The sequence below is a fragment of the Morus notabilis genome, unplaced genomic scaffold (genome assembly GCF_000414095.1).
Source record: "Morus notabilis unplaced genomic scaffold, ASM41409v2 Scaffold1169, whole genome shotgun sequence".
Taxonomy (NCBI): Eukaryota; Viridiplantae; Streptophyta; class Magnoliopsida; order Rosales; family Moraceae; genus Morus; species Morus notabilis.
The window spans coordinates 1-22,407 of NW_010357151.1; the positions used below are offsets into that span (position 1 = coordinate 1).

Here is a 22,407-nt window from a genome sequence, read left to right on the forward strand (position 1 = left end):
TAATAAATTATTCATTTATCAATAAATAAATAATCTCTTTAAAATAATAGTTTTTTCTAGTCCCAACAATATTCATTTATTGAGGTTTTACTACAATTCGATTCTAAAAGTCCAAATTAATCTTTAATTTAGAAAACATAAGGACCATTCAAACCACCAACCACAATTTGAATTATTGATTTTAGAATTCACCTCCTTCCCTAAACTCAACAATTTAGATTGTTATGAACAGTTCAAACACAATTACTTTTGCCTTTTTTCTCTCTTCAATTTCAAGTTTAAAAATATCATAACCTCTTCTTTCAATTCCAATTGATATTTTTTTTATATGTTCATAATGAAGAGAGGAACAAATCTCCATTCATATTGCATATTAAAATATTTCATTTACAATGAGATTTTATAAAATTTGTAGCAAAACTCTAATGAAAATTTTCAACCCTATCCAAATATGATTCAGGTTTTATTCTCAATTCAAGTTACAATTTATTTGCGTAGCTAACACTTGTTGAAATCGCAATTCAAATCCATGCAATTCAAATTCTACAGTTCAAATAAAAAATGTCTAAATCACCACAATTTGAACTCACGAATTAAATAAATTTTTTTAGCACCACAGGTGGCTTAACCTTTGATGCAAAAGTCTCAATTTTCATTGCAGGTTTCACATCAAGCTGTCTCCTAGTCTAGAGAAAATAAGAATTACATCTTTTGATCTTGTTAAAATTGTCTTGGTCAGGACAATAGACATGTAATTACAAGAATATTATTTTTCGGGTTAATCTCATAAATGGTCCCTGAGGTTTACTCAGTCTTTGAGGTTTTATTTTGTTTCAGTTTTAGTTTTTTTGTTAGCTTAGTATTAAATATTTGACAGAATATGTGAAAATCAAGGACTAAAATTGGAAAAATATTTGACAGAATATGTGAAAATCAAGGACTAAAATTGGAAACATATAAAATTTAGAGACAAAAACAATTCAAAAAAATAAAAGTTAATTTTCACATATAGTCTCAAAAATATTAGTTGTTTTCAAGTTTGATCTTTAATTTATACAAATTCCATTAAATTTGAACACCTAAAACTAAAATAAAATAAAATCTCAGGAACTAACTGTGTGACGTTTAAAAAGTCAGAGACTAAAATACGATTAGAGGTAAACCTTAAGGACCATTTATAAAATTAACCCTTATTTTTCATAATGAGAACAAATATAAGAAGGAGGAAAACAAGATTTAGGCAAAAATGGTCGAGTTAAAAAAAAAAAAAAAAAATTCTATCTCGTAATCGTGCTTTCATGTCTTTAAGCATTGAAGGGGAAAAAAAAATATTTCCTAAAACATTCCTAAAGGAAAACGAAAACATTATACAAGTCTCTTGAAAAATGGGAATATAATATATTGTGTAAATTTATAGTTTCAATTTATGTGTCATGTTTCTGAATAATATAGGGCATTTTCTGTCTAAACTGTAACAGCTGCCATAAATTTGGGGCCAGATAATTTTGCCAAAAATTGAAATATAACATGTCACTTTTTATGAAGATTCTGCATTGGGTACAAAAAAAAATTGACGCTGCTGGTAGAATTTTGATTGTCACATTTCTATTACCTTTTGGGTTCTCTTAATTTTACATAAATATAATTTTGATTAAATTTAATGTTTGAAAGTAGAGCCGTAAGTTTGAGCCGAGTTAAATGGGTCGATCGGAGGCCAGCTACTGTTAGCCTGGGTCCGGTCTTATATTTTTTAGGCTTAGGGCCGGACTATACCGACCCTCTCTCTTTTAGGATCGGGCCGGGTCGGCCCAAACATCATATTTTTAAAGTTTTTTTAAATATCTTATAAAATTTCAAGCCAGAATTTTTGGGCTTATGATTGAGCTGGGATGATCATCTCTCTTTTAAGGCCGAATCGGATCGACCTAAATTTTTTTTTGAGTTGCCAAACCCGGACTGAGTCAGACTAGGCGGTTCAAACTTACACCTCTATTTAAAAGTATGCATTAATGGCAGAGAAACCAATCAAACATCCTATAAAAGGCTCTAACTTTTTAATACGTGGGCAAAAGTACCAAAACTTTTTTTTTTTTTTTTGGTTTTTAAATGGACACCGTCATTTTCTTTCTTAATCGATAAAACTTAGTTTTAACAAATTTTTTTTTTTAAAAAGTTATTTTTCCACTTGCTTTCAGTAGTATCAACTTTCAACCGCCCATTTTCTTGCTCAAAAAGAGGATTGGTATTGTCATCTCGTCCCTGATTCAACTATCACTTGACTATATATTAAGACCATATATAGAACAAAGAGAAACCTGATTTATACTTTCATCAACTTGCATATGGAGAGTCCAATATCACATTAACCTAAGCCACATTTAACAGGCTGATTACAGGTATAATTGCAGTCTCACAGCGGACAATGAAATTAATATTTAGATTATAGGAAAGCGAGCCTTGGCGTTTGGTAGAGGGATTCGTTCCCTGATTCGAATCATGATTCGTGGTTCGCTACAGTATTTTCTCTCACAAAAAATACACGTAAATGGAAAATGTTCGAATCACATGGTTTGAATCCTCCAACCAAACGAACCTTTAGACGGTCTTTTGCCACTATGTTACCACTACTGATGTTTTATCTTCAACCTTTTGTTCTTTCGTGTTTTTTCGTCTTTTAACTGTCGCAACTAGCATTTGCTAAATCTCTCTTGTGGAATTCGACTCTGAACATATTAACCCTGAAAATCTTCAAATTTTCAAAGATGACCTAAATATGGAAACTGAACTTAATCAGATCCTTTAAGATGTGTAGGACGTTCTCTAGAGCGTTGTAATTTCCTGTACTTAAATCGTACCATTCGTGGTTTTTGCAGGCAGTGCTTATATATATATATATATATTGCTTTTGTGGCCAACATAATTGTGGTCTACAAGGCCATTTGGAATCCTTAAGAGAGCTCTTGTTTTATTATCATAAAAAAATTGTATAACTTTGGTCATAACGCAGAGGACATAATAAATCTTTTTATTACTTGAATCCAACAACCAAACCATGCATTGTAAATACAAGGATAACATTAGTGTCATTTTTATTAAACAATGTTCCGCATTAATAAAAGCAACAACCTCTAACTCAAACAGTTGGTGTTAGATTCTTACAGCAAAAGTTGTACTATATAATATAAAGAGAATGAGTGAAATAGCATATTTGATAGGGTGATATTGGGATATTTGATAGCATATGTATCTATATATATATATTGAATATATATTTAGTCTAATATTAGGATTCAACAGAGAAGTTAGAAAAGCAATATACAAAATAAAAATTACTAGCAAAAGTTGCACTATATAATATAAAGAGAATGAGTGAAATAGCATATTTGATAGGGTAATATTGGGATATTTGATAGCATATGTATCTATATATATATATATATTGAATATATATTTAGTCTAATATTAGGATTCAACAGAGAAGTTAGAAAAGCAATATACAAAATAAAAATTACTAGCTGGTGTATAATAAGGACCCTATTTGTACGCACTTGCCGTTGATTACAATAGAGGAAGGACGGCCTTAATTAATGCACTTCCAAACCCACCTATCTGATTTTATACAACTGCCGTGTAGAGCCATATTGACAGATCTACCCTTCACATTTCTCTACCCAAATTTTGTACTTGGGAGTTTATTCTAAACATTGAGTGAATTGGCAAGTTGCTCTTTTGAACTTTTAATTGTGGTAAATTACTTCCTGAATTTAAATAATATTTTGCAAAGTACCCCAAAATTGACAATTATATTAAAATTCAGAAAGATTCGTCCTCACGCATGTGACATGACATGTTCTGATCATCGTTCGAAGTTTTATTTTCTTCTCTCGAATGATCTCCTAAAAATGTGGGAGTTTCCATCCAAATCTTAATAGCCGTCGTCAATTTGAGAATGTTGTAATACTGTGTTAAATACCTTATTATTAAGGGTATGATGGTAATTTCAAAGACGAAAAGTCTAGGAAACTTCAACCAATTCCAAACAGCAACAACTACCATCATTGAAAACTGTCAACGACCATAAGCACCAAAAGGAAACATAGCACTTCAAAATTTACTCCTTACCAGAAAAACGCCAAGGGACGCTAGACAAAGTCTTTAACTCCAGTTCCTAACAAGTTTTCCACTTTGATTGCCTTGTCAAGGCTCTTTTCTCTTTGTTTCTCTTCTCCTCAACCCAAAGCTCTATGAAGTTCTTCTTTAGGCTTCAAATTTCAATTGCTCACTAGCAAAGCTTCTCAAGCAATGTCACCACAAGGCGTAAAAATTGCCAAGACCATTGCTGCCACGGCTGCAATTACTCTAGTCTTTGCTTCCATCTTCCTCTTCTTGTACTTCAAATTCTACGTTTCTCGTCGCCGTCGAGAAAAGAACAAGGTGAACGGGAGCTTTCGTCGAGAGGATGTTGCGATGGCTAGTCATCAAGAGTTGAAGAAATCATGTAGAAATGTTAAGGAAATGAATGATTATGGAAATGGGATGGATTCTTTGAGCCTAAGGAAACTAGAAGGTGGGCAAGTCAAGACTAATTTCCCAAAATTTGTGTTTAATCCGAGTTACAATGGAGAAGAGGAGGAGGAGGAGGAGGAGGAGGAGGCTGAAGAGAAGAGAGTGGACGCTGAGGGAGAGAAAAACCGCGAAAAGTTTAAGCCTCAGGAAGCTCCATTATTGCTCCATGAATTGTCATCTGATCTCATAGTTTGTGATGAAGTTGGGAAACCTGTTGTGCATAGTCCAACTTCATCACAATCTTCTGAAGCCTCTTTTACACTAACCCCACCTATAGTGCCTAAAAAGCTAACCCCATTATCACAAGTTACTAATAGTCTTACACCTCCACCACCACAACGTTCCCCACCTCCTCCACTGCCGCCACCTCCACCGCCACCACCAGTGCCACCGCCACTTCCATCAAGAGCGAAACCTCCACTGCCGCCCCCAATAACTACACCGACTGGTTGGATATCGTCGCGGAGAACTCCAATTGCTACCAATGGGAGAGCAACTAAGAGGAACAACATTAGACCAGAAGCAGCTTTAACAGAAGAGAGCTCAAATGGGAGCAATATTGTTGGGCAAGTGAAACTGAAACCGTTGCATTGGGACAAGGTCACGGCAGATGTTGATCACTCCACGGTCTGGGACGAAATCAATGATGGCTCACTGAGGTAATCATGCATTGATTCTGAATTTTGTAAATTCAAATCCTATTTATCACACAGAAATATTAACGATTGTGACAAAATTATAAAATGGGGCAATATGGATTTCTCAACATGTGGTATGAATATCTTTGGTTGGGCTGAAATAAGATAACAAAATTTAACAGAAGATTTGTCATGTGAGACCAAGATAGAGAAGTTAGAGAGTAGAAAGATCAATTATCAAGGTCTAAAGAGGAAATACAATCGCCAATGTAAAGAATTAGGTGCAATAATTCTATACTGCCACTAACAATAAAATTGCAAGAAAGAAAAAAAGAGAGAATTAAAAACGGCATAAGATTTATAATGGTTCACTCTCATAGTCAATCATGTGTTATTTCTGGGTTAGAGGGTAATAATTAGGCTCAACAACTTAACAACCAGATCTTTATAGCTTTAATAAAAATAAGATAAACGTAAAACGTTATAATAACAGAAACTTGAATAAATCTTAAACAGTTCTAAATTTAAACTTATTTATATCTCTTGTTCCTTATCAATCTGCCGAATTGTAGTAATCTCTTTTCTTTGTGCTATTCAGATTTGATGATGAACTAATGGAAAACCTATTTGGTTACTCCACAACAAACCGCCAATCTTCCGAAAGAAACAACATTTTCACAGCTTTCACCAAATCATACTCAAGCCCTCCAACTCAAATCTTCATTTTGGACCCCAGAAAGTCTCAGAACACAGCAATTGTCCTAAGATCTCTCGCCACCTCTCGTCGAGAAATCCTCGATGCCCTCGTAGATGGCCAGGAGCTCAGCCTTGAGACCCTCGAGAAGCTCACCAAGATATCTCCAACACAAGAAGAGGCATCCAAGATCCTCAACTTCAATGGCAACCCGAGTAAGCTTGCCGACGCAGAGTCCTTCCTCTACCACATCCTCAAATCTGTTCCCTCTGCGTTTACGCGCCTCAACGCGATGCTGTTTCGAGCAAGCTATGATCCTGAAATCCTCCACTTCAAGGAGTCCCTCCAAACTCTTGAATTGGGTTGTCAGGAGCTAAGATCTCGCGGCCTCTTCCTTAAGCTCCTCGAAGCCATTCTCAAGGCAGGCAATATAATGAATGCCGGAACTTCAAGAGGCAATGCACAAGGATTCAATCTCAATGCTCTGAAGAAGCTCTCTGACATAAGAAGCAACCATGGTAAGACTAGTTTGCTTCACTTTGTTGTCGAACAAGTTGCTCGGTCGGAGGGAAAACGCAATCTGATTAACGAAAATTACCAAAACAGAATTAGTACTAATACTAATCAAAGAACACAAAACGTAGATATTACTCTCAAAAAAGAAGAGAAGGACAAAGAGTACTTATTGTTGGGATTGCCAATGTTAGAAGGCCTAAGTAAAGAGCTATCCAATGTAAAGAAAGCAGCTACAATAGACTACGAAAGTTTCTCCACCACTTGTAACATTCTAAGCTCAAAAGTAGCCGAGATTCGGAGACTTTTATTGGGCTGCAACGACGGCGACGACAAAGGTTGGTTTGCGAGGGAAATGAAAGGATTTTTAGAGGAGTGCGAGGAGGAGATAAAGGTGGTGAGAGAAGAGCAGAACAGGGTTTTGGAGATTGTGAAAAGGACGACAGATTATTACCAAGCCGGGGTTTCGAAGGAAAGAGGTGTTAATCCGTTTCAGCTGTTTGTTATAGTCAAGGATTTTCTTGACATGGTTGATCAAGTGTGTGTGGAAACTTGTCGCAAGATGCAGAAGAAGGTCAACGTTACGAGTACTAATGGTATTGCAGGGTCGGGTTTGTCGACGTCGCCGCCACTTTCTCTGTCGACGAGGTTTTCGAATTTCAAGTTTCATTTCATGTCGGACATGTCCCTGACGTCTTCGGATAGTGATTTGGAAGATGAGTTCTGAATTGCAGGCAGGGACGGCGTTGCTGTGTAGGGGATTGAATAACAAGAGAAAACGAAGATGTGATTTTTTATTTTATTTTATTCAAGGACCCTACCATAAGATAACAATGGATTAATGTAATAGTCTGTGCACTTTGTCCTTGCTCAAGTCGTTATTCTTCGGAGATTCTCTAAAATACATAAATACAAAAAGAATTATCTTGTAAGTTTATTAAGTTGGGAGCTCTATGGTAGGGTCTCTTATTGGTAGTGCATATTTTTTTTACCTTTAAATCTAGTTAAAATTACATTAAAATAGAAAAAGAAATTTCTCTGGTATTTACTCTTTTTTGAAAACACCGATATTTCTTGTTTATCAGTCGTCGAATTTATATTACATTTTTAATCTGATTTGATTTTTAATTAGATTTAATACAGATCTGAGTCGACAGTTGATAAGCAGAGAATACCAGTGTTCTTAAGAGAGAACACTAGAGAAAGTCACAATAAAAAAAATACTAAACAGATAGTTTTTGATACAAATCATATGATTAAAAAAATAAAGACTTGCTAGAAATCTCTAAAAAGAAAAAAAAAAAAAAAGACGATAAATGGATAAAGTATAAACAAAAACTAAACAAAAAAAACTCTTGATCACTAGGAAGTTGAGGTTAAACTTAAGTCCCATGATTCCCTGGATACTCTTGGACAAATATGTCTACGTGTACACACTTTTAAATCCCTTAAATACGTTTCTAAGATGTTGCCCAAATATGGTTTTTTGATTATAAATGTCATTAATCCGAGCCAAATACACAATACTAAACCCAAAGCTATCACCATCTTGAAAGTCCTTGCAAGCTATTCAAATCAAGAAATTAGGTTACAATAGTTGAAAATTTGCCCAAAAATAGTAAGAGCATTGAGAAGAAAATTTGAAATCTTGTACTTATACGTTATTACAAAATACTTTAGGTTAGTAGTGATGACTAGTTGTTAAAAAAATTTATGGTCCAATTTGAAATTACTTTTAAAGAATTTAGAGGGGCATAGTGGTAGTTGAAACTTTATAGTAGTTGGTGGAGGATCATAATGGTTTATCCGTTTTCTAAATAGTACAACAACAGATGCCGGATTTCTGAAACAGGGGCACAAAATTAAAGAAGTGAATTAAAGATTGCAGATTTTCTAATTTTTTCAACACTTGTGTAGTCTTTAAAAATTCTTGACACGGGACCTCTTTTTTGTTTCTTTTGCTTGTGCAATTGGAGAAGAAAACTAGTGGTTATATTTTTAGGGTGTTTCTACAGTCGGTCCACTATTGTTGGATGAATTGAGGCTTTGTTCACTTTGTGGATTCGAATTTTTAATTTGATTTGAGATGTTATATTTTCTGAGAGCTTTTCACTATAACAGAAAAAGTTAGATGTGACATTTTCTGAGAGTTTTTTACTATAGAAACTTAAAATTGAAAACTCGAATCGGTAAAATAAACGAGGCCTGAGTCATCTTGTTAATTTGAATCTTTGACCTGAAATTGTATGATCAAGATTGAGTGAAGGGTAATAGGACAAGTGACAAAAGTTACCGGTTGAACTTTTTAATATATATTTTTTATATAATTTCTTTTAATGGAAGGGTTATTCCCAAAACCCTGTCGTTTTTGGGCTTGTTAACATAGTAGCAAGGTTGGAAAAAAAAAAAGAAATTGAAGGTTACGGTTTCTTTTTTACAATTCAATCTAGTTAGGATTACACTAACAGAGGTTAATGACGGTTTCTCTCACTAATGATTAATAAAAATAAATTTTCAGCTATACATAATTCGATTATGACAAATAACAGTTTCACATTTTCACTTTTAACTATATTCATAGCGTTCGCGTGCGTAATTTTTTTCCCGACTGTTTACGTGTTAATAATACGTTGATACTGACTTACAATATAGCCACAAACATCGAGACCTAGTCATCCTTAAAAATGATTTTAAAAAAACCCGTCGACTTGTTAACATAATACCTTCATTTCGTACAACTTTTTATTTCGTTTTTTTCCTCTTTATCTGCTCAATGTCGTCAAGCTAGTTTACGTCTAAAAAATAAAAATTAATAAAATAATCCATGACCTGCTAAACTTATACCTCGTTCACTTCGCGGATTCGAGTTTTCAATTCGAGCCGAGATGTGGCATTTTTTGAGAGCTTTTCACTGTAGCAGAAAAAGTTAGATGTGACATTTTCTGAGAACTTTTTACTGTAGAAACCTAAAATTGAAAATTCAAATCAATGAAATGAACGAGGCCTTAGACACCCAAAACCAGCCTCGATAGCTTCTATAGTGGAACTCTATTGTTCTACCAAACTGGATGAACTTTTTTTATCCTTTTTCGTTGTCTTCTTTTATTCAAATTTGCATTTTCGTACACTTAAAATTCTAGAAATCAAACATAATTTTACTTTTTCAACGTAAGGATTTTAATACTACAATAATCATTTCATCATCAATTATTTATGATCTTTTCGATTGAAGAGAACAAAGCAATTTTGATAAGTGAATTGCCCAAAATTCAGTGGCAAAGTACTGTCTTAAGTAAGAATAATAACAGTACCAGTGACAATGAAAAAGAGGTTAAGACCAAAGACTTTTGTGGGAGGTTTATCTGCTATTTGCTATTCTAACTTAAGACGAGTTTTAGAATTACTTTGAACGCTTTTGTGGTATAATAGATATTCAAAATAAAATTCTCAAGATCACTTTTATAATTGCATATTCAATACTCAAACTCCTCCCGTAAAAGCACGTTACATGTTATTTTATGCTGAAAACTTAACAGAAAGAGAGAATTTGTAACCGTTCACAAATTCGTGGTAAACATATATTACAAAATTAAGCTTGGGGGTAATTTTTTAATAAGGCTTATAGTTCGGAGGTTAAACGTATAATTTATCATAACTAAAAAAATCCGGTCTGCAACACTCTTCATTAACATGTTACTTTGTAGATGCCAAAATGTTATCTTGTCTAGCACAAGAAATCAACCATTTTTTTTGAGATTTTTAAAATCATTTTCTACCCATGAAATGTCTCTTTCACCACAATTATATCACCTTAATTACATCATTGCCACATGAACAGTATCTCAGCAACCAATGATAGTCGGTAAGTTGGCGCCCCTAATTCTCCGTTGTAAGTTGGCGGGGTAACAGTTGTTTCTCACCTCTCCTGTGGCCACGCGTGGAAGAATCCGTCCGTCACAAGGATCCTATGCCTATATTTTTATGCTATTCAAGGGCATTATGGTTTTTTTTATTATATTTTTCATTGATAGTAAATTATGCCCGCAACATACGAAACAAAAACATCAAATTTACAGGATGAAATTTTAGTTTTAAAAATAAAAGAATAGATGTTTTAGAAACGTAAAACAAGAAAATATATAGGGACTTTTTTTTTCTGACAATCTTTGTAAAAATATACTATTAATAGTCTCTTACTTTTCAGCCGTTAGATTTGTATTAAAATTTATTTATTATACATATTTTTTTAATTTGACGTGATTTTTGACTAAATTTAAAGATTAAAAACTAAGAGTATTAGTTATTTTTTCAGATTTAATCCAGGGAAGACTTCAGAGTTGACCTTTTGTTTTCCAAAAAAAAAAAAAAAAAGTTAATACATAAAAGGACATGAAATTTCTTAGAGTGAAATTACCGATGGTGATAAACAATCGACTCCCTAAAACAATTATAGTCGCAATAGTTCAATTTTTTTTCAAGTTGTTATTTGTTACTCAACATGAGACCCCGCGTAGGTTTCATTGCTAATCTCCTTTTCTTTTATTTGTTTTTCTTTTCTTTTTTTCTTATAATTGAATCTCCTTTTCTTTTCCTTCTTTCTTATTGTATTCCATTTTTACTTGAACATTATTATATCAATTGACATTTCAACAGTGTGCAGTAAAGTAAATAGAAAATGAGGGATGTTTTCATGCACCTTTTGTTCCACCTCAATTTATTTCTTTCGTGATGGGGATTAAAGAAGTTGCCTAGCAAACTACAGAGGAACTGCCACGAAAGTAGCATTCAACTTTTTGAGCCTACCAAATGCGTATCTAGCTAAGAATTTTGGTTAGGAAAATGAGAGTTTCTATAGTAGGGCCCTCTATAAATATAGACCAGTTTTTTATCGTTAAATTTAGTCAAAATTATATCAGATTAAAAAAATATGTATGACAAACAATTTTTGATATACTTATGACTAAAAATAAAAAACTAACAGTAGTTTTTTTTTTTTTTTTTTGTACTACCGGAAAAACTCCTTAGGAAAATATGTAAAGTTGAGCATTCCTATATTCTAAGGTCACGTTTGTTCCGTGGGTTCAAATTAATGGGTTTGAACTTATATGCGGGTTTATGTGGTTTAAACTGGCGTTTAAAGGTATAAGGTCTAAACAAACAATAAAATTTTAACCAGCGTTTTGTTAAATTATTAGAACTTAGGTTTAAAAAAAATGTGAGTGAAAATGGTTGGTGGGAACCTTTTAGTTAGTTTCGTGAATAGTGTTTTGGGTTAGAAGAATTTAAAGGGAGATAAAGTTCTTTTCAACCTTTAATTTTGAGTTCAAATAAAGGCCTCGTTCATTTTACCGATTTGAGTTTTCAGTTATAGATTTCTACAGTAAAAAGCTCTCAAAAAATGTCATATCTTAACTTTTTCTGCTACAATGAAAAATTATCAGAAAATGTCACATCTCAGCTCGAATTGAAAATTCTAATCCGCGAAGTGAACAAGGCATAAATCTAAGTTCAAACTCAAAATGTCATGCAATCAAAAAAGGGTTTGAACCCACTTTTAGGTTCAAAGTTCAAACCCATCTAAACCGTCCAACAAACAGGGGGTAACTTGAACCAATCGTATGCGTTGTTTCTCTCGTTGTCCTCTCTAATTTTTGTGGTAATAGCTAAAAAGAAATCTCAAGTCAACAGACAAGGGGACAAGAGCCGAATTATTAATTGTCCTTATTTTCTTTAGAATTATTAATTGTCCTTATTTTCTTTAGAATTATTAATTGTCCTTCAAAAATAAAACCCGAGAGTTAATTAAGCTTCCCCTCAAAACAGCTTTTCTTTGATTTTTTTTTTTTAAAAAAAAAATTGTTCTTTACTCATTGAATTTTGTATAAATTTTGTTAAATCTAACTGTTTTATTTCATTCTTCATATTTCAACAAAGTTGTTACATTGTGGAATCTAGCTTTTTTGCTAAAGAAAATAAAGTTATAGAGATAAGATGACATATTCGAATAATTTTTGAGTAGACAGTGCATCTCCGCATGACATATGGAATTCTTATAAAGTAGCTTGCTTATATACCTTGTCCTATGCATTGGACTGACTAAAACATGAGATTTAATTGAGAAGAACGAGTAAGATTACCACCCTACTAAATGATCGGTCGTATCGAGGACTCAAAATGATTAATCCTACATTATCACATTTAAAAGTAGGGGATACAAAATGACGTTTATTATGTACAACAATGACTTTAAAAATGTGTAATTGATCTAGGATAGATACAATTTTTGTCTATATATTTACAATAACATTGTTACACAGAATAAACCTAATGTTGCGGTCTCTGTTTCTACCTGTTATATATGTAAAAGGACTTGAGCTTTTACCCATAATGGCAGTGAATCCTGGTGTGTTTGGAAGATGGGTTCAAACTAACCTGGTTTGAATTCAAATAATTTTTCTCTTGAAAAAAAATTTAAATAAAAAATTATGCTATAATATTTTCTTTCAAAAAATTTAAAATTCTGATTCAAACCATCTTATTTGAGCTCACCTTCCTGACGGACCCTTCATGTTTTAGTAGTAGTTGTTATCAAGTTTAGCTGGTAGTGGTAAAAAATTAGCGTACGGTATTGTTTTTTGTCCCAACTTGGTATAATTATAATGTTCTTTCAGATGGTAGATAGGAAGGTGCGCAACTTTTTCCTGTATTCTGCTTTTAATGATCAATCTAACAATTACAAAAGGATTTCCAAGAAGGAGCATAAACACTTTCTGACAGATTCCAAGGAAATTTTTTGTAAAATTCCTATTCATTGGTTCCTTTTCCAATTTGCACAAAGGAAGTTCGTGGTATCACATAATTGGAATAAGAACTAAGAAACATGTTTTTATTTCATTTTTCCTATTGGTCTCTGCTTGCAACCGAGTCAACTATTGTTCAAAAAATAAAACAAGGCAAAGTCAACTGAATAAAAACCAGTGAAGTCATGAAGCTTCAAATGACAAAAATGGACATCATTTAGATCCAATTTCCACCTTGCACACATTATTACCTCAACAATACCCAATATAAGTAAAGGGCATTTCTTTGAGACTCGCCATCTTATATATCTACCAAATTGAAGGAAGAAAACAAAGCAAACAAAAGCATCTGAACTCAAAAAAGAAGAATACCCAAAAAGAATATATTTTTCATTTCGGAAGTATGGTGACAGAAGAGCTTATCAACAAGGCCTTTTCTGAGGCCATGGCAGCTCATAAGTATCCAGATGAGGAATTTCTGGAAAAGAGAGGTTCTTCAGAAGTTATTTTCAGCTTTCCAGGATATTGGTCTGTGAAGGATTGGTATAGTGAAGGAGCCTTTGGAGAAACCGGGATCGATTCGGCTTTCTTTCCGTCTCTCAGAAGCATTGGCAACAATGAATATGCAGTTGTGAATAAAGCTTTTCAGGAAAGATTTAAACTAGTTGCAGAGAGATCTCAGCTACGGAATAGGGTATGGTGTTTGTTCATAATCTTTAACTCACTTTTTTTTTTGTTGGTCCCCATGTTTTCGGAGAATTCCGAAATCGTTACCGGTAGGACACAGTTATGAACCTTCAGATCTTCAACAACTTTCATTGAAGTCTGATTAATGGTTCACAATTGTGTCTTACTGGTAGAGAATTCTCAGAATTCTCTTCTAAAATTTATCCAAAACACCAGCTATTTAGTAGAATTCATCAAGATATATTACTCAGTCTATACATCGTGTATGTATATTTGTTGTAGTCTTGACTCTTTTAAGCCATAGGAAAAATTAAACTAGTAGTTGTGAAATCCTCAAAAGAGTACTTGCTTTTGATCCACAACAGCAAAGTAGACTTACAGCAAAGTAGACTTTTAGGAGTTAACAAAATTTGTAATATTATCCAAAGAGTATTATCGTTGATTTGGCTTGTTCTCAGGTGGAAGAGGCTGTGAGAGACAACATGCAGATAGTATTCACAGGGCACTCTTCTGGTGGCCCAATCGCAGTGCTCGCCGCAATTTGGCTCTTGGAAGACTATGCGAAACAAAAGTCTCAAACGCTAATCTCACCTCTCTGTCTCACTTTTGGATCTCCCCTCATAGGAAACCACATCTTTTCTCATGCTCTCAGGCGAGAGAACTGGTCTCGCTACTTCTTCCATTTTGTCACGAGATCTGACATAGTCCCTCGTGTTTTTCTCTCTCCTCTTCCATCCAACGAACAACATTTTCAGCTACTCCTAGAACACTTCAGACTACAATCCTTATCAACAAGCCGCGGATCTCATGGAGCACCCAAATTCGCTTATGATTTCTTCATCAATGTGATGAGGAATGCCTTGACCCTTACAAGTCATGTTGCTTGTAAGTTGATGGAGAGTTCGAATCTTTTGTTCGAAACTGTGACCAGCTTTATTAAGCTGAGTCCTTACAGACCCTTCGGAACGTACGTCTTCAGCAATGGGAACGGGAAGGTTGTGACCTTGAAGAACTCGGATGCCGTTTTGCAGCTCTTGTTCTACTCTTGTCAGCCGAGCAGTGAAGACGGTAGAGACATTGCCCAAAGAAGTTTCACAGAGCATTTTGCATACGAGAATGAGCTGTTGCAAAGCTTCAATGGGTATATTTCCTTGGATGGTGAAATAGAATCAACTGATGAGTGCAATGACATGATTAACAAGGCTGCAGACGACATAGGACTCGTAAGCTTTCCAAGATTCAGCCTCGATGATTTTTTTTTTTTTTTCGTGTCAAATTCTGTGCTTTGGAAATGTTTTTAAAACTCAATGCTCAAAAGATTTGTTAACGGTCATTCACATGAATTGCAGAGCACAAGAGGTAGGCTGTGCCTACTTGCCGCCGGAGAATCGGAGACACAAAAGAAAAAAAACAAAGATAAAATGGATTCTAAGAAAGGACCTACTGAAAAAGCATTGAAAGAAATAGAGAACTACAAAAACAAGTGTGCGGTTCACAAGGTGGGGTATTATGATTCATTCAAGCTTCAAAAGAATGAGGAAGACTTCAAAGCGAACGTGAAGAGGCTCGAGCTAGCGGGCATCTTTGACGAGATGATTGAAATGTTGAAAGGGTATAAACTCCCTGATCAATTCGAGGGACTGAAGGAGTGGATAGACATCGGAACTAGGTACCGCCGCCTTGTTGAGCCCCTAGACATTGCCAACTATTACAGACATGCAAAGAATGAGGACACCGGGAATTACATGAAGAATGGCAGGCCTAAGCGTTACAGATACACGCAAAGATGGCGCGAGCATGCAGAAAAGATGCGAGAAGAATCAAGTGGGGAGTCCTGTTTTTGGGCGGAGGTGGAAGAGCTTTGGACTTTAATGAAGAAACAGCCAAGTGAGCAGAAAACAGCTAATTTTGGGGCGAGGGCTTTGAAGGTGCAAAAAGAAGTATCTCAATGGGGACAAGATAAGGTAATACAAACCGATGTGTTCTTGAATGGTTCCACTTTTGTCAAATGGTGGGAATCACTTTCCTTCCCAAACAAGTTAGGAGAGATCGAACAACTCCTCAATGGGCTAAAAAACTGACGTTGCATCATCACCATTGGATTGGAATTCAACTAATTATGGTATTAGGATTCGTGTGGTTAAAAATTTTTCCTGTTGTCAAGTGTGTTGGCTGTAAAATAACAAATAAAATATCTGGATGTTTATTTGCATGTGACTGTTTGAGTTGTAGTTTTGGGCTTTTTAAATTAGCTATGTAAGATATGGAATGCGGTTCATCAACAACGACAAGGGAAATTCTCAAGAATGTCCTCAGAAAATAACACTTTTATTTCTACCATCAATTTTAAAATTTATCATTTATTCATTTATGCTATTAATATTCTGATAGAATATCGTTCCTACTTTACTAGAATATTTTTTAATGGCATAAATTATAGAAGGATAGAAAATAATGGCTATTCTTGTAATTTTATCTAACAATATAAGTATAGACGGCAACACGGTCAAATACGTTGAAGATGAAAGATGATGCCATGATTCTTAAAAGTTAAAAATAGATTTCCAAGTCCGAATTTAAAGCAGAATCGCAGGTACAAATGTCCCGCTACACCATAAGACGAATGCCAAACCAAGTGCATGTCTGGCCAATAACAGAAGATGAGTTTTCAACTTACAATCATCATTAAGATATCAATATAATTATATGCAGAGGTTAGTTTATACATGAACAGAAATATCATCTTAGAATCAAATCAACACCGTTCTCTAACAACGTACCGCAGGAGTGCGATCGCTATTCTTACGGTTTGAAACTCGTCGTAAATACAATTTCCTCGTTTCTGCATATTAAAGTTTCAGACTGTAGTATAAAGATGGTCACGATACTCTACTTGCAAACTGGCTTCTGTGTTTCGTAGCTGGATGGGAGCTTCCTAGAATTTTATCAGCCCGTTATGCTTAATTTCCTGGACAGCCTCCTTATACGACAGCAATATATATTCAAGAGAGAAAATTGGTTCTTACTTTTTCTGTTTCTTTTATGCTAGAGGAAAGGAGATCAGCCAAGGTCGTTAGGAGAATACAAGATAATATAAAACAAAAACGCACATTTGATATTTCAGAAACTTTCAATTCAATAAGCAATTTTGTGTAGAACAAACCAACCTTCAATTGCCAACTGATCCAAAAGTTTGTCATACGATCTCTTCATATTGTGATGAGATTTGAGGTATCAATGCCTCCCAACTTATAAAGCCTAAAACAGTACTTATCCTTGACAAACTTGATCGGGTTTCGTGATTTCCCTAGAATGATCGTTTAGAGCATGACTCTCCCTCCTACCACTAACAAGCATCACTTGGATATCTTGATATGCTTTTGGAAGCCAAAGTTCATTACTGAGACCTGCAGTTAGCTGTTTACCTATATCTTTCATTGTCCACAATCGGCTATCTAAAATCAACAGAGCAACATCTAATACCCCTCTACATAACCTCATGTTTGTGGCCCGGTTCTCCCGGTTATGTTTCACTCATGTTCTGGTTCTTTTTAGGCCAATTAAGAAATGTAATGGTCAAATATTTAAGAATCAGCCTCTTCTGGATCACAGCCAGGAACTCAACTTAAGAGCTGAAATACCTAAAACGCTGCTATGGCTTCTACCTTTCATTAAACACTCATTTGCACTTGACCCTATCAAAGAACAAATGATAGCTGAGGGATGCCAATGACCACTCAAATCCACAATGACAAGTAGCCACGCAGAAACCTCAGCGAGTGAACCCAGAAACAATCCTCATCAGAATTAGCACTAATACGTTCACAATGGTTATCCATTCTTGCCTCAAAAGCTAAAGTCTAAAATCCTGAAGATTATATAAGCCTTGCCAAAGTGAACCATTACGTGAAAGTGCCAAAAACCATTACTTAGCATGCAAGTGTAGTTAAGGGACAGTTATTACAAAACAGTAGCATGTAAACGTAATCTAGATAAAAAATGAATGCTACAACTAACCTTTGTGTGTTCTAAAACAATCAATTCTCACCTAAAGAGCTTAGAGACTGCTATAACCCTTGGGTAGAACTCATCCCCAAAAGTTAGCTTGTAGGGAGAGGGTGCCCAAGTGGTTATAAACTCACATGCTAAGCCCATACATTAGCAATGTGAGACTCAACCAGGATCCTAACATACCACCACGCTTCCGACACCGACGTCCATGGCGGCCCACTCTGGATGGCCCCTCTGGCCTTTCCAGGTCGCCCCTCCCTAGGTCACCCCTTCCGTAACGTGGCCCTGAGATGGGGCATGCTCTAATACCAATTGTTATAACCCTTGGGTAGAACTCATCCCCAAAAGCTAACTTGTAGGGAGAGGGTGCCCAAGTGGTTATAAACCCACATGCTAAGCCCATACTTTAACATTGTGGGACTCAACCAGGATCCTAACAGAGACTCGAGAGAATCCTTTCACTTTTTGCCTAACTCAATAGCAACACACTATGTCATCAGCTAAAGCATTAGTAAGCAGTCATAATGTCCTTGAGATACGCCTCTAAGTGAAAAGAAATAGTTGAAACGACACACACAGAATTAATCAGTAAGTCAAGTAGTCAACAAAGCAGAAAGAATTAAAAATTGACAAAAATTATAAAGATGGCTTCTAAATGAAAATGCAAGTCATCAAGTAAAAAAAAAAGGGATAAAAAGTCGATAAATAGGAACTAACGAGGAATAACATAAACGTAGTGTATTATTATTTCATGTATTGAATTCCTATACCACCATATGTATTCACATACGAACAATGTCCTCTACATTAGCACATGCACCATACAGATAAGAACCAAACTCAAAAGAGAAGCGCTCAATTCTCGGGTGCTCAAGACCCTATGTCCACATCTAACTAGCAAAATCAAAGTCTCTAATTATACTATTGCAACGCGCAACACAAGACACGCACAAAAGTAAAAATAGAATAACATAAAGAAGCAAATGCCAACATATATTAACTCATGAAAACAGAGACCCTAAGACCTTGTAATCATGCTGCAAGAACGAGCCAACCGGAATGTAAGGCTACCTCCAGGCACCCTCGCCTCTCTCTCAACAGCGTTACGCTCATAGGGCTTCCGGCAGCCAGGGCAGCGACCATCCTCGTCTAGGATCCTCTTATGGCAGAAGAGACAGAGCCGGAACCCGCACAAACAAGGCAAAAAGCTCGTGTCCGTCAAGTCCAAATCTTCATAGCATATTGGACACGAAGACGGCGGAACCATTATGTTGTTGCAGGCCCATGGGACGCCTCCACAGCCATAATGTTGCCGGTCCGAGTTGGGCAAGCTAAGCTGCTTAGATAAATTGGGCAAGCTCTGAGGACGAAAGGCATCATCCGGCCTCCAAGCTCTGCTATTCCCTGCACTCCTCGGCTCCGTTCTTGTAAACTCTGGTTTCGAATTTCCACCTGAAACCCCATTGGTTGCTTGACAAGCAGAAACCGTTTCGGAAATCTGTTCGCGCTCCGGAGGAGATTCTGAGCATTGATTTTCCTGCTTGTCATTGGCGGCCAAGGCGTCTGCCACGGCCTCCCAGTCATCCAAGCAACCGTCGTCTTCTTCTTCCTCCTCCGTGATACTCCCAGAGCAACAACCACCACTACTGGTGCTGCTGCTACTGCTGCTGCTAGAACCAGTAAAGTTCGTCCCCGAATCGTTGCCGCCCAAGACACCACTGTTCAGGCTGGTCGGACTGGAAGACAGGGACTCCAAATCGCTGTCGTTGTGGTGGATCAATCCGTCGTTTTCTCCCCCTCTCGACCTCGCCTCCAAATTCCCTAACGAACGATTGTTCTCCTTGTTGCCAGTTCGAACGCCGTTCGTTTCCTCCTTGCAACACTTGTTCTTGACCGCGCCTAATGGCATCAAATCCCAAACGAAACAAATAAAACACAGAATGAAGGGGAAAAAAAAAACCTCAAACATCCCAAAATAATCATGCAGATAATGCAATCAGAGAAATCCGAATCTTTAATTTGTGCATATCAACAAAGACAAAATCAGAAAGATCGATCAAAGGCGTACCTTGCGAAAGCCATTGCTCGCGACGAACATCAAGCTTGCACTGCTTCAATTTGGCGGTCCTCGCCTGAAAATCGCGCCAGGAAAAACAACAGAAATTGAGGAGATTGAGCCAAAATAATCACAAAATGACAAAAAAAAAAGAAGAATTATTGAAAAGATTGAAGTGAAACGTAGAAGACAATTGAAAAGCTAAAGATGAAGTGAAATCTCACCCTCTTCTTCTTGCCCAAATCCTTAGAGTTGTAGGCTGCCGAAGGAATCGAAGCGTTCGCGACCGAATCGGAAATCATGGCTTCTCAATCGTTGGATTCAAATTTGCTTCCTTAAAGATGAAGGATTTGCGGCCAAAAACCCCCCAAAAAAATTCGCAAGGAGAGATGATTTTCTAGAGAGAGAAAATATTTTTTAGAGAGAGAAACTGAATGGATAACGGAAACTCCTCTGCTCCTCTCGCCCTTTTCCAGAGTTGCAGAACTGGAGGCCGAAGTTAGATTTATAAAGCCGCTAAGTTATGAAAATGTCCCTGGTTTCTTCCTTAATTTTCAAGATTAACCATCGTGATGAAAAGGATTTTGGGTAAGATCGAGGGGAGATATTTTAAGCAAGAGGGTTATCTTCGTAAAGTCGCAATGGCTAACTACGTACCTCGTCGTTTATGGAACGGGGAGGATTTTAAATACGACGTCGTCGCAGGAATCGTAGATGTTTTTTCTTTCATTTTTTATCTTTTATTTTATTTTTATTTCATTTTTTATCTTTTATTTTATTTTTGTTTGGTTTATTTTCCCAAAGAGTCATTAACCTCTAATTAATTATCCAAGAATTCTGACTTGGGATAACTTCGGGGGTAGAGGCATTAATTACCCTATTGAATTTGCATGAAGGAGTGGATTTTTATATTAATATCTCACTTCTTTTTTTTTTTTTTGGAAGGAATTTAAGATCTCACTTTTCAGAACATTTTAATATTAATATTAATATCTCGCTTTCATTATGTGCAATACAGCTTGATTTTCGCAATCTATTCTCTTGTTTCTACATTTTCCAATCCAGCTCGTAACCATTTGATGTATAAATTTAGACTCCGTTTATTTAATTAATTTGAGTTTAAAATTTGAGTTTTGTTACAGTAAAAAAATTTTAAAAATAATTACATTTAATTTTTTTATTATAATAAAAAAAATTTATATAAAATTACATCTCAATTTCAATTAAAAATTTAAATTAGCGATCTAAATAAGCTCCTAATATCTTGTCGATGTATTCTCAAAATCAAAAGGAAAAAAAATACTTTCTTTGTACCAAAAAGAAAAAGGTTGTCCAAATCTATTATCTCGATTTTCGGTCACATTGCGTGTGTTCTTATACGCTATTTTAACAACTCATTTAATTGTTTAAATGATTTTAGTATTTTGTATTTATTATGTATGGCATTCTCAAAATTTAGATGATGTGGTAGAGCGCTATTGGTGAGACAATCAATAGGATAGAATAATCGGAACAATATATCTCAATTCAAGTTATTAATGTTGTTTTCTCATTGCCAAAAAAAAAAATGATAAAATCTTCCTTTCAAAACAATAAGAAATGCATAAATAGTTTTTTCTTTTTTAGTAAAAATGCATACTTTCTTAGACATTGTGAAGAATTATATGATAGTGCGCAGTTGTAAATCGTTATCTATTTATATTTATATATATATATATATAATTTGGGGTGGGGTTTCAACTTTACATTTTGTGGTTGTATCAAGTATGAAATTGTCATTGAGCTATATGTATAATTACACCTTGTTTAGAAAATTGTATTATATAGCTTTCTTCATGTTAAACCATTTTAAGTAAATAGCATGCTTTAAAATAATAAGTGTGTTAGTTTACGTCCGTTTATTTTATTGATTTGAGTTTGTAATTCGAATTGAGATATGATTTTATGTGAGAGCTTTTTACTGTAGTAAAAAAGTTAGATGTGACTGTTTCTGAAAATATTTTATTATAATAAAACTTAAATTCTAAACTCAAATCGGTGAAGTAAACAGGACCTTAGTCACCAAAAGATCGCGACTTCTCAATGGCGATCTAGGATAGTAGCTCGACGGTGCAGTGCCACTCATGTTCTCTGACGATGTGATTTGTAGGCTTTGAGCTTCCACAGTCGCGAATTTTGCTATTTCACCTCCTGACGACGAGCTTCTCAAGACGGTCATGAATATCATGACGTGGGAGAGAGAGCGTAGAGATCGATGGAGAGAGAAATATAAGAGATCAAGGAAAAAAATAAGAGAGAGAGTTTTAATTTAGAGGTCAAATGGGGGTAATTTAAGTATTTATAGTACAATAAATTTGAATCTATAGATACCATGCTATTCACTAACTCTCTCTAAAGATTATGCTAGCTATTAATGCTTAAAAGTCATTAAATTATGTTATT

General features: G+C 35.3%; 3 protein-coding genes across 3 annotated transcripts; 2 read left to right on the top strand and 1 right to left on the bottom strand.

Moving 5' to 3' along the window:
* Positions 1-4,302: 4,302 nt before the first annotated feature.
* On the top strand, positions 4,303-7,214 carry LOC21392274 (formin-like protein 4). Its single transcript, XM_010089426.2, has 2 exons — positions 4,303-5,225; positions 5,803-7,214. The coding sequence occupies exons 1-2, from the start codon at positions 4,303-4,305 to the stop codon at positions 7,136-7,138; spliced, it is 2,259 nt and encodes a 752-aa protein (XP_010087728.1). The 3' UTR covers positions 7,139-7,214.
* Positions 7,215-13,504: 6,290 nt separating this feature from the next.
* LOC21392275 (protein EDS1L) lies at positions 13,505-16,242 on the top strand. The gene is made up of 3 exons (XM_010089427.2): positions 13,505-13,905; positions 14,357-15,121; positions 15,248-16,242. The coding sequence occupies exons 1-3, from the start codon at positions 13,615-13,617 to the stop codon at positions 15,977-15,979; spliced, it is 1,788 nt and encodes a 595-aa protein (XP_010087729.1). The 5' UTR covers positions 13,505-13,614; the 3' UTR covers positions 15,980-16,242.
* A 2,390-nt stretch (positions 16,243-18,632) lies between these two features.
* Positions 18,633-20,433, bottom strand: LOC21392276. The gene is made up of 3 exons (XM_024167093.1): positions 20,190-20,433; positions 19,978-20,041; positions 18,633-19,808 (listed from the first exon to the last, which is right to left on the bottom strand). Exons 1-3 carry the CDS (start codon positions 20,265-20,267, stop codon positions 18,928-18,930), a joined length of 1,023 nt encoding a protein of 340 aa, XP_024022861.1. The 5' UTR covers positions 20,268-20,433; the 3' UTR covers positions 18,633-18,927.
* Between the last annotated feature and the right edge of the window lie 1,974 nt (positions 20,434-22,407).

Bases quoted from the DNA above. Each gene is read 5' to 3' on its own strand.
- LOC21392274 (XM_010089426.2), top strand. From the start codon at position 4,303: ATGTCACCACAAGGCGTAAAAATTGCCAAGACCATTGCTGCCACGGCT. The intron at 5,226-5,802 runs GTAATCATGCAT...TGTGCTATTCAG, and splicing joins ATCAATGATGGCTCACTGAG to ATTTGATGATGAACTAATGG.
- LOC21392275 (XM_010089427.2), top strand. From the start codon at position 13,615: ATGGTGACAGAAGAGCTTATCAACAAGGCCTTTTCTGAGGCCATGGCA. The intron at 13,906-14,356 runs GTATGGTGTTTG...GCTTGTTCTCAG, and splicing joins GATCTCAGCTACGGAATAGG to GTGGAAGAGGCTGTGAGAGA. The intron at 15,122-15,247 runs GTAAGCTTTCCA...CATGAATTGCAG, and splicing joins CTGCAGACGACATAGGACTC to AGCACAAGAGGTAGGCTGTG.
- LOC21392276 (XM_024167093.1), bottom strand. From the start codon at position 20,267: ATGATTTCCGATTCGGTCGCGAACGCTTCGATTCCTTCGGCAGCCTAC. The intron at 20,042-20,189 runs GTGAGATTTCAC...CGCGATTTTCAG, and splicing joins ATTTGGGCAAGAAGAAGAGG to GCGAGGACCGCCAAATTGAA. The intron at 19,809-19,977 runs GTACGCCTTTGA...TGATGCCATTAG, and splicing joins CGAGCAATGGCTTTCGCAAG to GCGCGGTCAAGAACAAGTGT.